This window comes from Gorilla gorilla, chromosome 1 (assembly GCF_029281585.2).
Source record: "Gorilla gorilla gorilla isolate KB3781 chromosome 1, NHGRI_mGorGor1-v2.1_pri, whole genome shotgun sequence".
Taxonomy (NCBI): Eukaryota; Metazoa; Chordata; class Mammalia; order Primates; family Hominidae; genus Gorilla; species Gorilla gorilla.
In genome coordinates this window covers 52,206,866-52,223,625 of record NC_073224.2, presented here as the reverse complement: position 1 = coordinate 52,223,625, position 16,760 = coordinate 52,206,866, and the positions used below count along the sequence as shown (strand labels likewise).

Here is a 16,760-nt window from a genome sequence, read left to right as displayed (position 1 = left end):
TCAGTTCTTCCAGTTGCATTTTTCTTTGGGTTTGTGTGTACCTGTGTGTGTGTGTTTGAGGATATTGCTTTATTAGATTTTAATAGGCGTGTTGCAGTTAAGTTCATGTCAGGCCATTTCCTAAAGCTTCCCCAAACCTGGGGAAACTTTATAGTCATCTTGGTACATGGCGAGGGTTTCATATGTTTTCTGAATTATGCCTAATTTTGTAGTAGACTGGAGGGTTTATACAGATAGCCTGTTTTTAACAGTAGATTTTGGCCTTTGTGCAGAGGTTTTTTTTTCCCCCCAGGTTTGGGATTCTTCTAGCTTTGCTCACAGTGGGTTGAGGAGAGGTGTTGCCTTTATTTGATGACTGTTGTGAACTTGAGTTCTCTTTCTTGTGTTGTAACCCATTGTGTTGCACACTAACTGGTGAGCCAGAATGGAACTGCTACATCCCCTGGTCTCAGTTATTTCTACTGCACTGATGGACACCTTTCCCTTCTTTCAGCAAAGTGCAGAGGAAAGTTCCACTTCCAGAAAAAGAACTACAGAAGACGATATCCCCACACTGCCTACCTCAGAGCATAAATGCATACATTCTAGAGAAGGTATGTTTTGGATTAAGGCTATATAGACTTTTGTTCTCTTCCTCTTCCAACCTTTTTATTTTTAATCTCTCCGTATGTGAAGCAGGAGAGAGATATGTCACAATTTCTCATCCTTTTCTGAAAACCTTTTTATCAACCTAGTTACTACCATTGTTAGCTTTGAAGAGGTAGTGCTATTTTAGCAACCCGTGAGTACTAGGATGGTGCAAGACCCTTCCATGAGCTAGCATGCTACTAGAAAATAGCTACACATTTATTGATTTGCCACCAGGTGAATTTTCTACATACATGAATTCAGCTGCCTTAGACTTTTCAATCTTAGTATTCTTGTATGTATATGATTTGGTTAGAATTTTTATTTTGATTTATCTACTTGAGGCAAAGGCCAATTTTCATACTTTTTTTTTTTTTTGAGTCAGAGTCTCCCTGGGTCACCCAGGTTGGAGTGCAGCAGTGCGATCTCAGCTCACTGCGACCTCCACCTCCTTGGTTCAAGTGATTCTTGTGCCTCAGCCTCCTGAGTAGCTGAGATTACAGGTGTGTGCTACCACGCCTGGCTTTTTTTTTTTTTTTTTTTTTTGAGACGGAGTCTCATTCTTGTTACCTGGGCTGAGTGCAATGGCGTGATCTCAGCTCACCACAGCCTCCGCCTCCCAGGTTCAAGCCATTCTCCTGCCTCAGCCTCTGGAGTAGCTGGGATTATAGGCGTGTGCCACCACGCCCGGCTGATTTTGTATTTTTAGTAGAGATGGGGTTTCCCTACGTTGGTCAGGCTGGTCTCCAACTCCCGACCTCAGGTGATCTGCCTGCCTTGGCCTCCCAAAGTGCTGGGATTACAGGTGCATGCTACTACGCCTGGCTGATTTTGGGGTTTTGCCATGTTGGCCAGGCTGGTCTCGAACTCCTGGCCTCAAATGGTCTACCCGCCTCAGCCTCCTGAAGTGCTGGGATTACAGGCATGAGCCACTGCACCTGGCCCAATTTTTACACATTTTGAAGTTTGCAAAGATGACATAATATACTTAATCACAAACCCAAGAATGAGATATAAGAAGCCTGGTATAAGTTGAGCACTCTAAATTTGAAATGTTGAGCATTCTCAATTTGAAAGATGGTTATGCTCTTTTAGCAACTCATGAGTACTAGGATGGTGCAAGACCCTTTCAAAGGATCTTAGAATAAGTTGAGCATCCAAAATCTGAAAACTTGTTTTTTGTTTTGTTTTGTTTTTTGTTTTTGAGACAGGGTCTTGCTCTGTCACCAGGCTGGAGTGCAGTGGCACAGTCTCAGCTCACTGCAACCTCCGCCTCCCGTGTTCAAGCGATTCTCCTGCCTCAGCCTCCTAAGTAGCTGGGATTACAGGCGTGCACCAGTACGCCCAGCTAATTTTTGTATTCTTAGTAGAGACGGGGTTTTACCATGTTGACCAGGATGGGTTGATGTCATGACCTCGTGATCCACCCGCCTTGGCCTCCCAAAGTGCTGGGATTATAGGCATGAGCCACCACACCCAGCCTCTGAAAACTTTTTCACATGACACCACAAGTAGAAAATTTAACACCTGACCTCATATGACAGGTTGCAGTGAAAACTTAGTTTCATGCACGGAATTATTTAAAATATTATAAAAAACTGTCTTCAGGCTATGTGTACAAGGTGTACGTGAAAACTTGGGTCCCATTGGCCAGGCGTGGTGGCTCACGCCTGTAATCCCAGCACTTTGGGAGGCTGAGGCGGGCGGATCACGAGGTCAGGAGATTGAGACCATCCTGGCCAACACGGTGAAACCCCGTCTCTACTTAAAAAAAATACAAAAAATTAGCCGGGTGTGGTGGCGGGCGCCCGTAGTCCCAGCTACCCGGGAGGCTGAGGCGGGAGAATTGCGTGAACCCAGGAGGTGGAGCTAGCAGTGAGCCGAGATCGCGCCACTGCACTCCAGCCTGGGCGACAGAGCGAGACTCCGTCTCAAAAAAAAAAACAAAAGGGAAACTTGGGTCCCATCCCCAGGATATCTCATTATGTATATGCAAATATTCCAAATCCAGAAAAATTGTTTTTGCCCTTGGATGGTAGTCACCAGATCTTTGCCATTCCATTAGATATGTTGTGGTCAGGCTAATGAGTTCATCCATATTTTCCCCAAAACTCTACTTTAAAAAACACTTTCTAGGCTGGGCATGGTGGCTCATGCTTGTAATCCTAGCACTTTGGGAGGCTGAGGCAGGCGGATCACCTGAGGTCAGGAGTTTGAGACCAGCCTGGCCAACATGGTGAAACACTGTCTATATTAAAAATACAAAAATTAGCCGGACGTGGTGGCAGGCGCCTGTAATCCCAGCTACTCAGGAGGCTGAGGCAAGATAATTGCTTGAACCCAGGAGGCAGAGGTTGCAGTGAGCCAAGATCGCGCCATTGCCTTCCAGCCTGGGGGACAAGAGCAAGACTTTGTCTCAAAAAACAAACAAAAAAAACACTTTCTAAAATTAGTTTTTTGTTTCTGTTTTTGTGTTGGCGAAGATGTGTAAAATCATAAATTCCCCAAAGTCATTTTATGGCATGATGGCTTCTAGTCTAGGCATGTGGACCAATGGCAGGTTAAGCCTCTAGTTATGTCTGAGAAACTTTGGCTGCTGAAGTTATTTTAAAAGCTTAAATTTGAGTAAGTTTATCATGCTGGATTGTTTTCTTTACATTGCATTTGAGCATAAACTGAATTTTGGTCTACCTAGTTACTTTGTAACTATTCCAGTCTATATGATATTAAATGTGTAATTTTATTCCTTAATGCAAATCCTTGCTTATTTTGTACTCAAAAGGCAATTTTAAGATATATAAGAACATGGCTGGGCACTGTTAGAAAATCAAGGCTGGGCATGGTAGCTCGTGCCTGTAATCCCAGCACTTTGGGAGGCTGAGGCAGGGGGATTACTTGAGCTCAAGAGTTCGAGACCAGCTTGGGTAACATAGCGAGACCTCGTCTCTACAAAAAATCAGCCCAGTGAAAAATTAGCTGGGCATGATGGTGCGCACCAGTGGTCCCAGCTACTCAGGAGGCTGAGATGGAAGGATCACTTGAGCCCAAGAGGTGGAGATTGCAGTGAGCGGAGGTTGCAGTGAATCAATATCATGTCACTGCACTCCAGCCTGGGCAACAAAGTGGTGCCCTGTCTCAAAAAAAAAGTTGGGGGCAAGGGCAGGTATTTAAGAATAGCCAACTCAAGGGGGGATATGTAGTTTGTGATGAAAATTTGGGAATAAATAATAGTATTTTCAGGAAGACCTATAGGTAGAAGGGACAGAATTTTTATTTGTGGAAAGAATGACCTATTTTCATTTCCTTCATAAGTTGTAGAGCTCGAGTAGGGAAGAATAACTTTAATATGGCACCATTTCAAGAATTTGGCTTCTGATAGTTTCAATAATGAATAAGTGGAAACATAATTGAAGTTTCCCTGGCCACAGATAAGCCTTTTAGTCAGCAATATTGACATAATTTATAAGTAAATAGGGTAACCTTATGTTCTGGCAAGGACCCATGTATTGCAGAAATTCTTTCACCATATGTACTTCAGCACATGTTAACGCCCATGGTTGCTATGGGCAGGCCTAATGTATTGGGAGGAGGTAGAAGAGAATGAGAAAGTAAGAAAAGAGCAGTAGAGCCCAACAAAAGACTGGAGTATTTGAGTATCATGTGATAACAACAGACTTATGTTATTAGCTGCCCTCAGTGTCATTCAGATGTACAATGTGAGATCTTTTACTTGAAATAATGTGGGGTCTTAGTATTTGTGGTATGTCTAGATACTTAACTCTAAGAGCCCATTGATCCAGCGAGGGCATATGTATGTATTTGGACAACCTAGAGTTTAGTGTTTTATAGTGGTTGTTACCTACTAAAACATACGAATTATTGAGAAATGACCCAGAATATGTGGTACCAGTGAGATTGCCTGGACAACCTTGTGATCACCTGTTATGGTTTGTATTGCCTTGCTTTGATCTTAAGGGTTAGACCACTATGTTACCATCATTTGCAATGCTGTTAATCAAACTATTATCAGGCACTATGTACTAGAGCAAGTAATTCTATAGTTTATACATGGTAGGAGTGTTTAAAATGCCAGTAAATGCCCATTTAGAAATTCTTTTAGAACAAGGTCATTGTTCAGATGCTTTTAGAGTCTTTTTTTTTTTCCTGTCTTCTCATAGAAGACAATGCTTTTAGAGTTTAAACTTGATAAACGATGATCTATTTGTAGTGTCATTACTTGCTAATGAAGTCTAAACAAGGGAGGAGATTTGAGCTCTGCCACTAAGACAGATACTTGATTTCTTGTTCTTTCTTTCTTAGAACAGGAATTTCTTTTTACCTATTTTATAAAGAAGTTTTAAGTATTCTAAAGATAGTCTTGGTTATTACGTATTGTGCATAGTTATCATTCTTTTCATTTGACTTCTATAGATGAGGACTTAATTGAAAATTTAGCCCAAGATGAAACATCTAGGCTGGACCTTGGATTTGAGGAGTGGGATGTAGCTGGCCTGCCTTGGTGGTTTTTAGGAAACTTGAGAAGCAACTATACACCTAGAAGTAATGGCTCAACTGATTTACAGACAAATCAGGTAAATTTCACATTTGAAGGGGAGTGGTTTTTTTTCTTTTGAAAGGGTAACATTCTTGGTTACTCTTGACCACACATTATATTCTCTAAGAATTCTTATTTACTCCTGTGGCGTTAAATACCATCTGTATGCATGTGATACCCAAATCTGTATCTCTAGTCCTTACCTCTTCCCTAAATGCCCAACTTCAGTTTCCAGATGCCTATTTAACTAACAACTCTACTTAGAGGATTTGACATTGAACAATTTCAAAATGGAGCCTTTGGCTGTGCGTAGTGGCTCATGCCTGTAATCTCTGGGAGTCTCAGCCTATAACACTGGGAGGCCGAGACAGGAGGATTGCTTGAGCCCAGGAGTTTGAGACCAGCCTAGGCAACATAGACGCCATTTTTACAAAAAATTAAAAATTAGCCAGGCGTGGTGGCGTGCGCCTGTTTTACTATAGTAATAACTGATTCAGCCCCCTCCTTCCTCACTTCCTGTCATTCTTCTTTGTTCACTACATGCATTTTGGATATACTAGGCTCCTTTCTGACACTGTAGCCCAAAATTGCTGCCTTCCTCAGGCACCTTAAGTTTGTTCTTTACTCTTTCTGGAACACTGTTGCCCCACATTCTTTCTTTGCCTTCTCATGATTTAGGACTCACCTCAAATGTAATTTCTTCAAAGAGGTCATCCCTGGCCGCAAAGGCTATTATGTTACACAGTTCCAGTAGGATCCATTCGCTTTTTGTTTTGGAGCTGTGTAGTTATAGGTGGTGGCCCTGCAAAACCCATCCCTAGTTAAAATAGCCTCCTCTCTAGCCACTCTTCTCTTTTATCCTATTTTATTCTCCATAGTACTTCTCACTTTGTAAAAATATTGCTATATTTTATGTATGAGTTGTCGTTTACCACTGAAATGTAAGGCCGGGGCTTTTGTATTATTCACTACTTTTTCCATTACCTGGTACCTGGGACAGTATGTGGCACATAATAGGTATTCAGTGAGTATTTGTTTAATAAATGAATGAGTATTTAACAGTGTGCAAAATAATAAATTGTCTCTCATGAATGTTGTAGAAAAGCATGTCATGAAATATTCATAGATGAATGCAGAAGGTTAGTTCTATATGGAGTTCAGAAAGTGTCAGGACAAAAGGTTTGGGTGACCATCAGTATTTCTCATATTTCCTTAATAAGCATCCTTGACCATTTTAAGGGAAAGAATATGTCAGAACTAATGGAATGTTTTCTAGCTTCTTAGAGTGTCACCTGTAGAAGGGAATTTAGGGAATAGATTCTATTTACTTGAGCAACTACAAGTCCTTACCTTTTAAACTCTTCAGTACTGTTTCTTAGGTGTTATACCTGATTTAGTGTTAAAAGAGAAAAGTCCATGCCTGACTCCATTATATCCATCCATTAGTTTATCCACAGTAGGTGTCAAGTAGATATATGTTGAATGAATACATGTCCACTGAATAAAGGCAAGATGTTCTTTGGCGATGTAGTGTGACGACATTGAGTTTTGGGTTCATTTGTGTTGTTTCAACATCTCTGATAAACCTCTGAATACAGAAACTCATGTTTGTTTTTTTTCTGTTAGGATGTGGGTACTGCCATTGTTTCAGATACTACAGATGACTTGTGGTTTTTGAATGAGTCAGTATCAGAGCAGTTAGGTGTTGGAATAAAAGTTGAAGCTGCTGATACTGAACAAACAAGTGAAGAAGTAGGGAAAGTAAGTGACAAAAAGGTATGTTGTGGAAAAATTCCATGTTGATTCTGTTTGTGTGCTCATAGTATCATCTGTTCAGATTTCTTTGTATCTGTTTTTACAACAGATTGCTCACATAATCCCCTTTTTAACTTTAATTAATTTTTCAATCCAATTTTAAGATTCACATGAAGTAATGTTAACCAGGGCTGCCTTAAAAGCCCCTACTTAGTCAAAAGCAGTAAGCTACTCTTTTTTCCCCTGCTTATAGCAACGAGCTACCTTTTCTCTCCCTTTGCTAACAAGGTAAGGTGCTAATCAAGCTTGTCCAACCCACAGCCTGTGGACCACATGCAGCCCAGAACAACTTTGAATCAACACAAATTCATAAACTTTTTAAAAACATTATGAGTTTTCTTGCGATTTTTTTTCTCCTTTTAGCTCATCAGTTATCATTAGTGTTAGTGTATTTTATGTGTGGCCCAAGACAATTCTTCCAGTGTGACCCAGGGAAGCCAAAAGGTTGGACACCCCTGTTCTAAATGAACAGCAGTCTGCAGGAGAAAACTTATTTCTTGGAAATCTTGATAGCTTCCATAACCATGTTATACCTAAATGGAAAGATAAGATTATTTCTTTGTAGCTATTTTAGTGTTAAAATAGTAGAAAAGAGGGGAGATTGAACTCTGAGTACATACATATGGTATGTACTCATGAAGTACTCATGTGTATGGTATGTACTCATGTACAGATGAAGAGTCATACAGGCAACTTGCTCAAGACTCAGAAGAAATTGGGGAGGAGATCCAGTGGCCAGCATGCCAGCATGTAGAAGAGTGTTGGTAAACATCCATCGGATAAATACAGCAAAGAAAAAATTGGGTCACCCTTTTTAGTTATTTAAGGGATTTTCGTAAGAATTTTGAGTTCCTGAAGGATACCCTAGTATATTCGTTGTAGTCAAATGGTACCTGGGTTCTCTGAGACTAGTTATATGGGTAGCATTAGAAGGAATGCAGGTGGCTTGAATTAAGACAAAAGTGACATTTGGAAACTTCTATTTATTTATTTTTGAGATGGGATCTCACTGTTTTGCCCAACCTGGTCTTAAACTTCTTAGCTCAAGTGGTCCTTCCACTTCAGCCTCCCAAGTAGCTGGGGTCACAGGCATGTGCAGCCATACCTGGCCTAGGAAACTTCTATAGAGAGAGATGAGACTTAAAATACTTGGCCATTTGTGAGAAGGTTGCTGTACAGAGGTTCATAATTGTTTCATAATTGGTTTTATTCTTTTTATTGGACCACAAAACTAGGGCTTTAAATTTTTAAATTCTAAATTTTAAAATTTAGAACACTCCTTACTTTTGAAATGGACTTTTTTTGTTTGTTTCTGTTTCTATGGGCATGTTTTTATAGGACAGCCAGAGTATCGCATAACTAGTTTTACTTTTGAAAGTGAAAAGTAAATTTTTAAGATACTTTGTTTCATTCTTCCTGTCTGCTTAGATAAAAAATTTCACGTTTAACAATTTGGAGCTTTTCTACTCTGAAATTATTTATTTATTTATTTATTTTTAAATTGTTTTAGAGACAAGCTCTTATTCTGTCACCCAGGCTGGAGTGCAGTGGTGAGATCATAGCTTACTGCAAGCCGGAACTCTTGGGCTCAAGCGATTCTCTTGTCTCAGCCCCCAAGTAACTGGGACTGCAGGCGTGCACCACCACACCTGGCTAATTTTTTTTTATTTTTTGCAGAGACAGGGTCTTGCTCTGTTGCCTAGGCTAGTTTCAAACTCCTGGGCTCAAGCTGTCCTCCTGCCTTGGCCTCCCAAAGTGCTGAAATTATAGGCACCTGGCTGTAAAATAGGCACCATGCCCAGCTATTTTCTTTAAAGTCATAAATATGGGCATCTTCTCTCTTCTGAATGCAGAATTTATTTGGTAACTCTTCTGGGTGCTTTTCTGTCATTTGTGCTACTACTGAAATGCCAACTAGATGTACAGAATCATGTGTTTGGTCTTGCATTTAAGCTGTCTCCTTAAGTGCTAGAGATGGGAGAAGAATGTGAGTTTTAAATTGAAGCAGTTGTCTTTTTTGCTTTTAGTTAATTAGCCTCATCTGAAACAAGTAAACATTACTAATGAGATGTTTTTGCCTTCACAGGTGATTGAAGTGGGAAAAAATGATGACCTGGAGGACTCTAAGTCCTTAAGTGATGATACCGATGTAGAAGTTACCTCTGAGGTATGAATCTTTAGCAAAAGCTATTTTGCACCAGCCCCATCTTCAGATGATGTAATCCCAGCAGTTCATTTGTGTTGAAGAGTGCTGTTTACCCCTCATTTCTGTTTCCCTTGCCTAGTTGCTAAGTGATGTTGGTTTCTTTACATTTTTTAAGAGATTTTTATTGGAACTTAAGAAGGGAAGGGGATAATTTGATCTTATCCTCTCCCTACCTTGAAAAGGATGAGATAAATGCCTCTGTGTGCCTTTCTCCCTGCCATCAAATCTCTTTGGAGACACAAAGTTATTCAAAATAGTTTTGCACTGCTTTCCCTGACTCAACACCTCTCTGCAATCCCAAAGACAGACCCATAGGCTATCTAAAATTATTTGTTGAATATAAAAATAATATTGTCATTGTTTTCTTAAAAAGAAGCAAATGGAAAACAGCTTAATTTCCACACAGATTAGTATTAATGGAGGACTATTAAAGAAGACTTGATATTCCACTCTTAGGTTAATAGGGATGGATTTGTCACTAGTTGACAACTCAAGTCTAGACCCAAATGTATGCCTTGCTTTTTTCTTGCTATTTCCCCATGTTTCTTTTAGTCTTGCCACAGGTAACACACTATGGGAAAAAGGTTGGTGGAGAAAGGATAAGAAGGGGATTTTACATTTTGCTGCTTGGAAAGAGAAACATTTTTAGGTTGTTTCTGGTGTTGATCCTTCCCCCATTCCCACCACACCACTGTTGAGCATTATGGTAGTTCATTGCCAATGATCTGTGTGTAGCTTAGTAATAAAGTAAAATATATTGGTCCAGTAAGTGTTCTTGACCATAATACAAATAACAGAGATAAATGTTTCCATCTTTTTTTTTGAGATGGAGTTTCACTCTTGTTGCCAAGGTTGGAATGCAATGGCATAATCTCGGCTCACTGCAACTTCCGCCTCCCAGGTTCGAGCGATTCTCCTGCCTCAGCCTCCCAAGTAGCTGAGATTACAGACATGTGCCACCATGCCCAGCTAATTTTGTGTTTTTAGTAGAGACGAGGATCTCCATGTTGGTCAGGCTGGTCTTGAACTTCTGATCTCAGGTGATCCGCCCGCCTCAGCCTCCCACAGTGCTGGGATTACAGGCGTGAGCCACCACTCCCGGCCATGTTTCCATCTTAATCAGACTTCTGTGGCTACTTGGGTGCAGAAAACCTATTAAGCAAATGGACTGTATTTCATCATATCAAAGATGCCATTGAATTTAATAAGCCCTATTATTTTATGTCCTACTAAGAAAAAGTGATGCCAGTTAAACTGTGGCACACCATCACTCATGAATTCCAAATCTTTATGAAGTTCCTTTGATTATTTGTATAGCATTTTAAATGAGATTGGAAGATCTTAGACTGGCAAGAGTGTTTTGAGGCCATCTGGAATCCCAGTTTAACACATGGTTGTGCCCTTGCCTCAGTCTGGACAATTGAGTTATGACTTCTAGACTTGAAGTGCTTGGCCTTTGACCTAAAAGTAATCAAGTTCAGCTTATGTCAAATCAAATCCTGTCAAAGCCAGTTAACTGCATTAAATATTCTTTCTTGTTCCCTGTAGCTATTTTTGAATTAAGCAAAGCATTTAAAATTCGTTGAGATCTAGTGTCTCCTAATTTGAATATGGAGAAGTAGGGAAAAGTTACTTGGCATTCAAGGACAATAACATTTATTTTTCAGAGGGCATGATTTAGGCATACAGTTATACCTATAATTCTGGGTGCAATGAGAGTGCATGAGTAAATTTAGTAGTTTTCAAATCTCATTTGTTTTAGCTTTCTTTTTTGCCAAACTTTATAACATTTGCTATTAGTGTAGAAAAAAATGACAGAGTATTCTCTTCATTCTTCAGCCTCTTGCCCGATAAAGAAGTAAGTTGTGCAAAGAAAAATAACCCCAAAGAAGCCCATAAGGTACAGCAAACAACGTAAATTTCACCGAGATGAGGTAGAAAGCCACCTTTCTTAAAGCCACTTTCTTAAAGATAACTATATCAGATTTTGGCTTGAAAATAGCAGTTGTGGCACTATCAGTGTAAACCTTCCAAAGACTTTCGTTCATGTGGCTGTAGAATTTGCTCAAATCCTAGGCTAGATCACTGGTGTGGAATAGCTTAGTGAGAGGATGTGAATGAATTTGACCTCCTTTCCTTTTTCTCAGCATCATATTAACCCCCTGAGTATTAATTGGCCTCACTTGTCTTTGTAGGATGAGTGGCAGTGTACTGAATGCAAGAAATTTAACTCTCCAAGCAAGAGGTACTGTTTTCGTTGTTGGGCCTTGAGGAAGGATTGGTATTCAGATTGTTCAAAGTTAACCCATTCTCTCTCCACGTCTGATATCACTGCCATACCTGAAAAGGAAAATGAAGGAAATGATGTCCCTGATTGTCGAAGAACCATTTCGGCTCCTGTCGTTAGACCTAAAGATGTGTATATAAAGAAAGAAAACTCCAAACTTTTTGATGCCTGCAACTCAGTGGAATTCTTGGATTTGGCTCACAGTTCTGAAAGCCAAGAGACCATCTCAAGCATGGGAGAACAGTTAGATAACCTTTCTGAACAGAGAACAGATACAGAAAACATGGAGGATTGCCAGAATCTCTTGAAGCCATGTAGCTTATGTGAGAAAAGACCACGAGACGGGAACATTATTCATGGAAGGACAGGCCATCTTGTCACTTGTTTTCACTGTGCCAGAAGACTAAAGAAGGCTGGGGCTTCATGCCCTATTTGCAAGAAAGAGATTCAGCTGGTTATTAAGGTTTTTATAGCATAATGGTAGTACGAACATAAAAATGCATTTATTCAGTTCACTTACCACATTATTTGAAAATCAGTCCTTTATTTAATTTTATTTCCAACCTGTCAGAGAATGTTCTTAGGCATCAAAATCCAAGGTAGCTGTAAGAAAAATACTGGAGCTAACAATGAAGAACAGAAGTAATCTGATTAGTCAAATTATGAAGTGCCATGGATTACTTTATGCAGCAGTCAGGTACATAGTTAGGTGAACCCAAAAGAAAAACTCTTGAAAACAAGAGATTTCTTCCATGCACATTTACAGTATTGAGGTATAATTAACATGATAAAGTGTTTCCTTCTAACGAGTTGTAGAAATCTGAGTAACCACCCAAAAAAAGCAATAGAATGTTTCTGTCACCCCAAAACACTCCCTTCTGCCCCTCTTCAGACAGTCCTTCAGCTATTTCATGGCTCTCACCTTAGTTTTTTTTTTTTTGCACTTTTTTTTTCCGGGGGTATAGGGGAGGTGTGGGGCGACAGGGTCTGTCTTGTTCTGTCTCCCAGGCTGAAGTGCAGTGCAGTGGTATGATCATGGCTCACTGCCGCCTTGGTCTCCTGGGCATAAGTGGTCTTCCCACTTCAGCCTCCTGAGTAGCTGAGACTATAGACTAGCATAACCACATTGGCTAATTTTTTGTGGAGATGAAGTCTCACTATGTTGCCCAGGCTGGTCTCGAACTCCTGAGCTCAAACAATCCTCCTGCCTCAGCCTTCCAAATTGCTGGGATTATAGTCATGAGGCACCTAGTCTGGCCCTTTTGCAAGACTTTAATCTGAAATCTAAATTTTTAAAATTTAAGTACTTACAAAGGATATACTATCCAACATATTGCATATTATATATGTGCTTTAAAGATTTTTTTTTTTTTTTTGAGAGACAGGGTCTCACTTTGTCATCCAAGCTGGAGTGCAGTGGTGCAAACACGGCCCACCTCCTGGGCTCAAGTGATCCTCCAGCCTCAGCTTCCCTCACAGGCATTCACTATCACTCCCAGCTAATTAAAATAATTTGTAGACGGTGTCTCATTATGTTGCCCAGGCTGGTCTCGAACTCCTGGGTTTAAGTGATTTCCCCGCCTCAGCCTCCCAAAGTGTTGGGCTTACTGCCGTGAGCCACTATGCTTGGCTCAAAGATATTTTTATGAAAGCCCTGGGACTATAGATTTAGCTGATTAAATTTATAGAAAAAGTCCTGTCATATAAACTGGCAAAGCCTGTTCTTAATTTAATTAGCCAAATCAGAATTCCGTCAGAACATGTCTTGGTTTTAATTCAGATAAACACACAAACATACTTCTCTGGCACAGCCTTCAGAAGCATCAGTTTTTTTTGTTTGTTTGTTTTTGTTTTTGTTTTTTTTTTTGAGACAGGGTCTTGCTCTGTCGCCCAGGCTGGAGTGCACTGGCACAATCACAGTTCACTGCAGCCTCGACCTCCCAGATCTAAGCAATCCTCCCACCTAAGCCTCCCAAGTAGCTGGGTCTATAGGCGCGTGCCACCACCATGCCCAGCTGAATTTTGTATTTTTTGTACAGACAGCATTTTGCCATGTTGCCCAGGCTGGTCCCAAACTTCTAGCCTCAAGCAACCCTCCTGCCTCAGCCTCTCAAAGTGCTAGGATTGCAGTCCTGAGCTACTGCCCCCTACCCTCTTTGCGTCTTAGGAGTCATTTAGTTTTTTTTTTGATCCTTTTGTTCAGTGCCTCTGGAGCTGCTTACACCAAGGCAATACGCCTTGATATACTGGATGGTTGAGAGGCAGCCTCTTTTTTTTTTTTTTGTTGAGGATAGGGAGTATGGCTGTTGTGAAAAGGGAGGTAAAGAGAAATGGTAGATCTGAAGAGGCCTCATCAGAGCACATATTTTAGGACAACACATATGGAAATTGGACATCTTTAAGTTGGTTTCCATAGAGCTATGCATGTATCCTTACCCCCATGGGAAAATGTTGGTGTGTTCTCAAGAGTATGCATGTGTCATTTTGAAGACCAAGGCCCTAGAATTGTCAAACTTAAGGATCATAAAAATCATGAGGGTTGCTTGTTAAAAATGCCCAAACGTGCAGAGACTGATCTTTGAGATCTGGACCAGGAATTTGCATTTGAACAAGTGTTCCTGGAATCTCTATGCAAGTTTTATACAGAACATACTTTTGGAATCCTTGCCCTAGACAGGGGTGGCCAATCTTTTGGCTTCCCTGGTCCACAATGGAAGAAGAATTGTCTTGGACCAACAAAATACACTAACACTAACAATAGCTGATGAGCTAAAAAAAAAAAATCGTGGACCGGGCGTAGTGGCTCACGCCTGTAATCCCAACACTTTGGGAGGCCGAGGCGGGCAGATCACCTGAGGTCGGGAGTTTGAGACCAGCCTGACCAACATGGAGAAACCCGATCTTTACTAAAAATACAAAAAATTAGCTGGGCATGGTGGTGCTTGCCTGTAGTCCCAGCTACTCGGGAGGCTGAGGCAGGAGAATCGCTTGAACCTGAGAGGGGGAGATTGCGGTGAGCTGAGATTGCGCCATTGCACCCCAGCCTGGGCAACAATAGTGAAACTGTCTCAGAAAAAAGAAAAAAAAATCGCAAAAAGAAAAATCTCATAATGTTGTTGTTGGTTTTTTTTTTTTTTTTGAGGCAGAGTCTCACTCCGTTGCCCAGGCTGGAGTGCAATGGCATGATCTCTGCTCACCGCAACCTCTGCCTCCCGGGTTCAGGTGATTCTCCTGCCCCAGCCTCCCAAGTAGCTGGGACTACAGGCACATACCACCATGCCCGGCTAATTTTTGTATTTTTAGTAGAGATGGGGGTTTCACTATGTTGGCCAGGCTGGTCTCGAACTCCTGACCTCATGATCCACACACCTTGGCCTCCCAAAGTCCTGGGATTACAGGCGTGAGCTACCGCACCCAGCCAAGTTGTAATTTTTAATAAAACTTAAGAAGTAAACATTTTACTTATGTTTATAGATATTTGATGCTAAATTTGACACATCGTTGCTCATGAAAGAATCGTCTTACGCTGCTCAGCTTCACTCCTCTTCCTGCTTGCCCACCGGGGTTTTTCACTGCTTCTGTTAGCACTAAGTACTTAGACGATCCTAAGATATGTGCTTGAGCCGAATTTCATCTTTACTTGTAGGAAACTTTAAACTATTTCTTTTCTTTTCTTTTCTTTCTTTTTTTTTTATTTGAGATGGAGTTTTGCTCTTGTCGCCCAGGCTGGAGTGCAGTGGAGTGATCTTGGCTCACTGCAACCTCTGCCTCCCAGGTTCAAATGATTCTCCTGCCTCAGCCTCCCAAGTAGCTGGGATTACAGGTGTGCACCACCATGTCTGGCTAGTTTTGTATTTTTAGTAGAGATGGTTTCACCATGTTGGTCAGGCTGGTCTCGAACTCCTGACCTCAGGTCATCCACCCACCTCGGCCTCGCAAAGTGCTGAGATTACAGGCATGAGCCACAGCGCCCAGCTTAAACTATTTTCTTGGTCTGTTTTTGATTTTCTTTTTTCCTTGCCACTGCGGTACAGATTTTTTTTACTCACTGCCACTAAACTAAAGCAAGGCATAGTTTATATGTGAAGTGTTCAGAGTTTACTGCTATAAGGAAACTTCCAAATACTGACATTCACCTTTTAGCTGTAGTTATTGGGACCATGTGCTCTGGTTTTCTGGAGACTGCCAAATTGCTCCCATTTTTCTGCATCCCACCTGGTTTCTTTCTGCCTGTCCCCTTTCACTTTCAAACATCTTCATTTGGATGTTAAATTATATGGTCACCTAGTTATAGGTAAGCCTTGTTCGAGTTGAAATCTTGATTGTGAGGAAGGATCTGTGTCATTGGAGCTTGTTGTTTCTGCTGCAACGTGCTGTAGACTATGAATAATGAAATCACACCACATTACCATCAGATTTCTTGTTTTAGTTGTCATTTAAATTAATATTTATGATTGTTATCTTGGGCGAAAAGTTCAGAGCAGAGATGACAAATCATTAGAACAACGATGAATTTCAGTATTACGGCTAAAAAGTTCTTCTGTCTGAATATTAACTCACTCTCCTTGCAGTGTACTTCACAGTAATTGGTATGCTTTTTTATTTAATGCTTAAATCAAACTTTATAAAAATCTTAGACCAGATCTTTAATATGGTATGCCATTTCCCCAGTCTACCAATGGAATAGTATGGGTTTCTAATCCTAGGCTTGTACAATGGATTGGAGTTGAGCCATGCCAGCCTCCACACTGCCACTAACTTCTGTAATGTAAGATTGAGTCACTGCCAAGCATTTGAAATATGCAGTTGTGTTTTAATTATAATTTATGTATAGTTAGATGTATGTAGTGCATTGTGTGGTATTATTTGGTTTGTAAGAATTTATTTTTAAGGGTCAAGGTCATTTGTAACATTTTGTGTGTGTCAATTCAATGCAATGTTGGCTGCCTTTTGAAGTCTTTGATATATTGGTGAATATTCTTCTGATCTATAATACAAAGCTATGTAATGTTACCTCTTGACTCGCTTTTGAAAGGAAGACAATTGTTAACTAGATATTTGAGTTTTTTCCCCTCAGAATTATGTGAATTTCTGATATATGGCTTTAGATACTGTGAATCTGTTTTCCATTTAGTCAGTTATCTGCTTAAATTGTTCAGAACTATATCCTAACGAGCAGTTAGTTCTGATGGTTCTCCCAGTCATGAGTGTGCATGTGTGCAAGCATGTTTTGATCCTGATGCTACCTTTGCTAAAAATGGCCATAGATT

The 16,760-nt window shown here is 40.5% G+C and overlaps 1 protein-coding gene across 7 annotated transcripts in view; it reads left to right on the top strand.

Moving 5' to 3' along the window:
* MDM4 (MDM4 regulator of p53) overlaps positions 1-14,629 on the top strand; it is a 35,954-nt gene extending 21,325 nt beyond the window's left edge. For 4 of the 7 annotated variants that reach the window (XM_004028226.5, XM_055369088.2, XM_063709280.1 and 1 more), the window contains 5 exons: positions 494-593; positions 5,059-5,219; positions 6,809-6,958; positions 9,084-9,164; positions 11,399-14,629. In XM_004028226.5, coding sequence (XP_004028275.1) covers positions 494-593; positions 5,059-5,219; positions 6,809-6,958; positions 9,084-9,164; positions 11,399-11,968 — 1,062 coding nt within the window. In that variant the 3' untranslated portion in view covers positions 11,969-14,629. Of the gene's footprint in view, positions 1-493; positions 594-5,058; positions 5,220-6,808; positions 6,959-9,083; positions 9,165-11,398 lie in introns of those variants that run through there. The other 3 variants (XM_063709278.1, XM_063709282.1, XM_063709283.1) reach the window with 3 other exon arrangements.
* Positions 14,630-16,760: the final 2,131 nt, after the last annotated feature.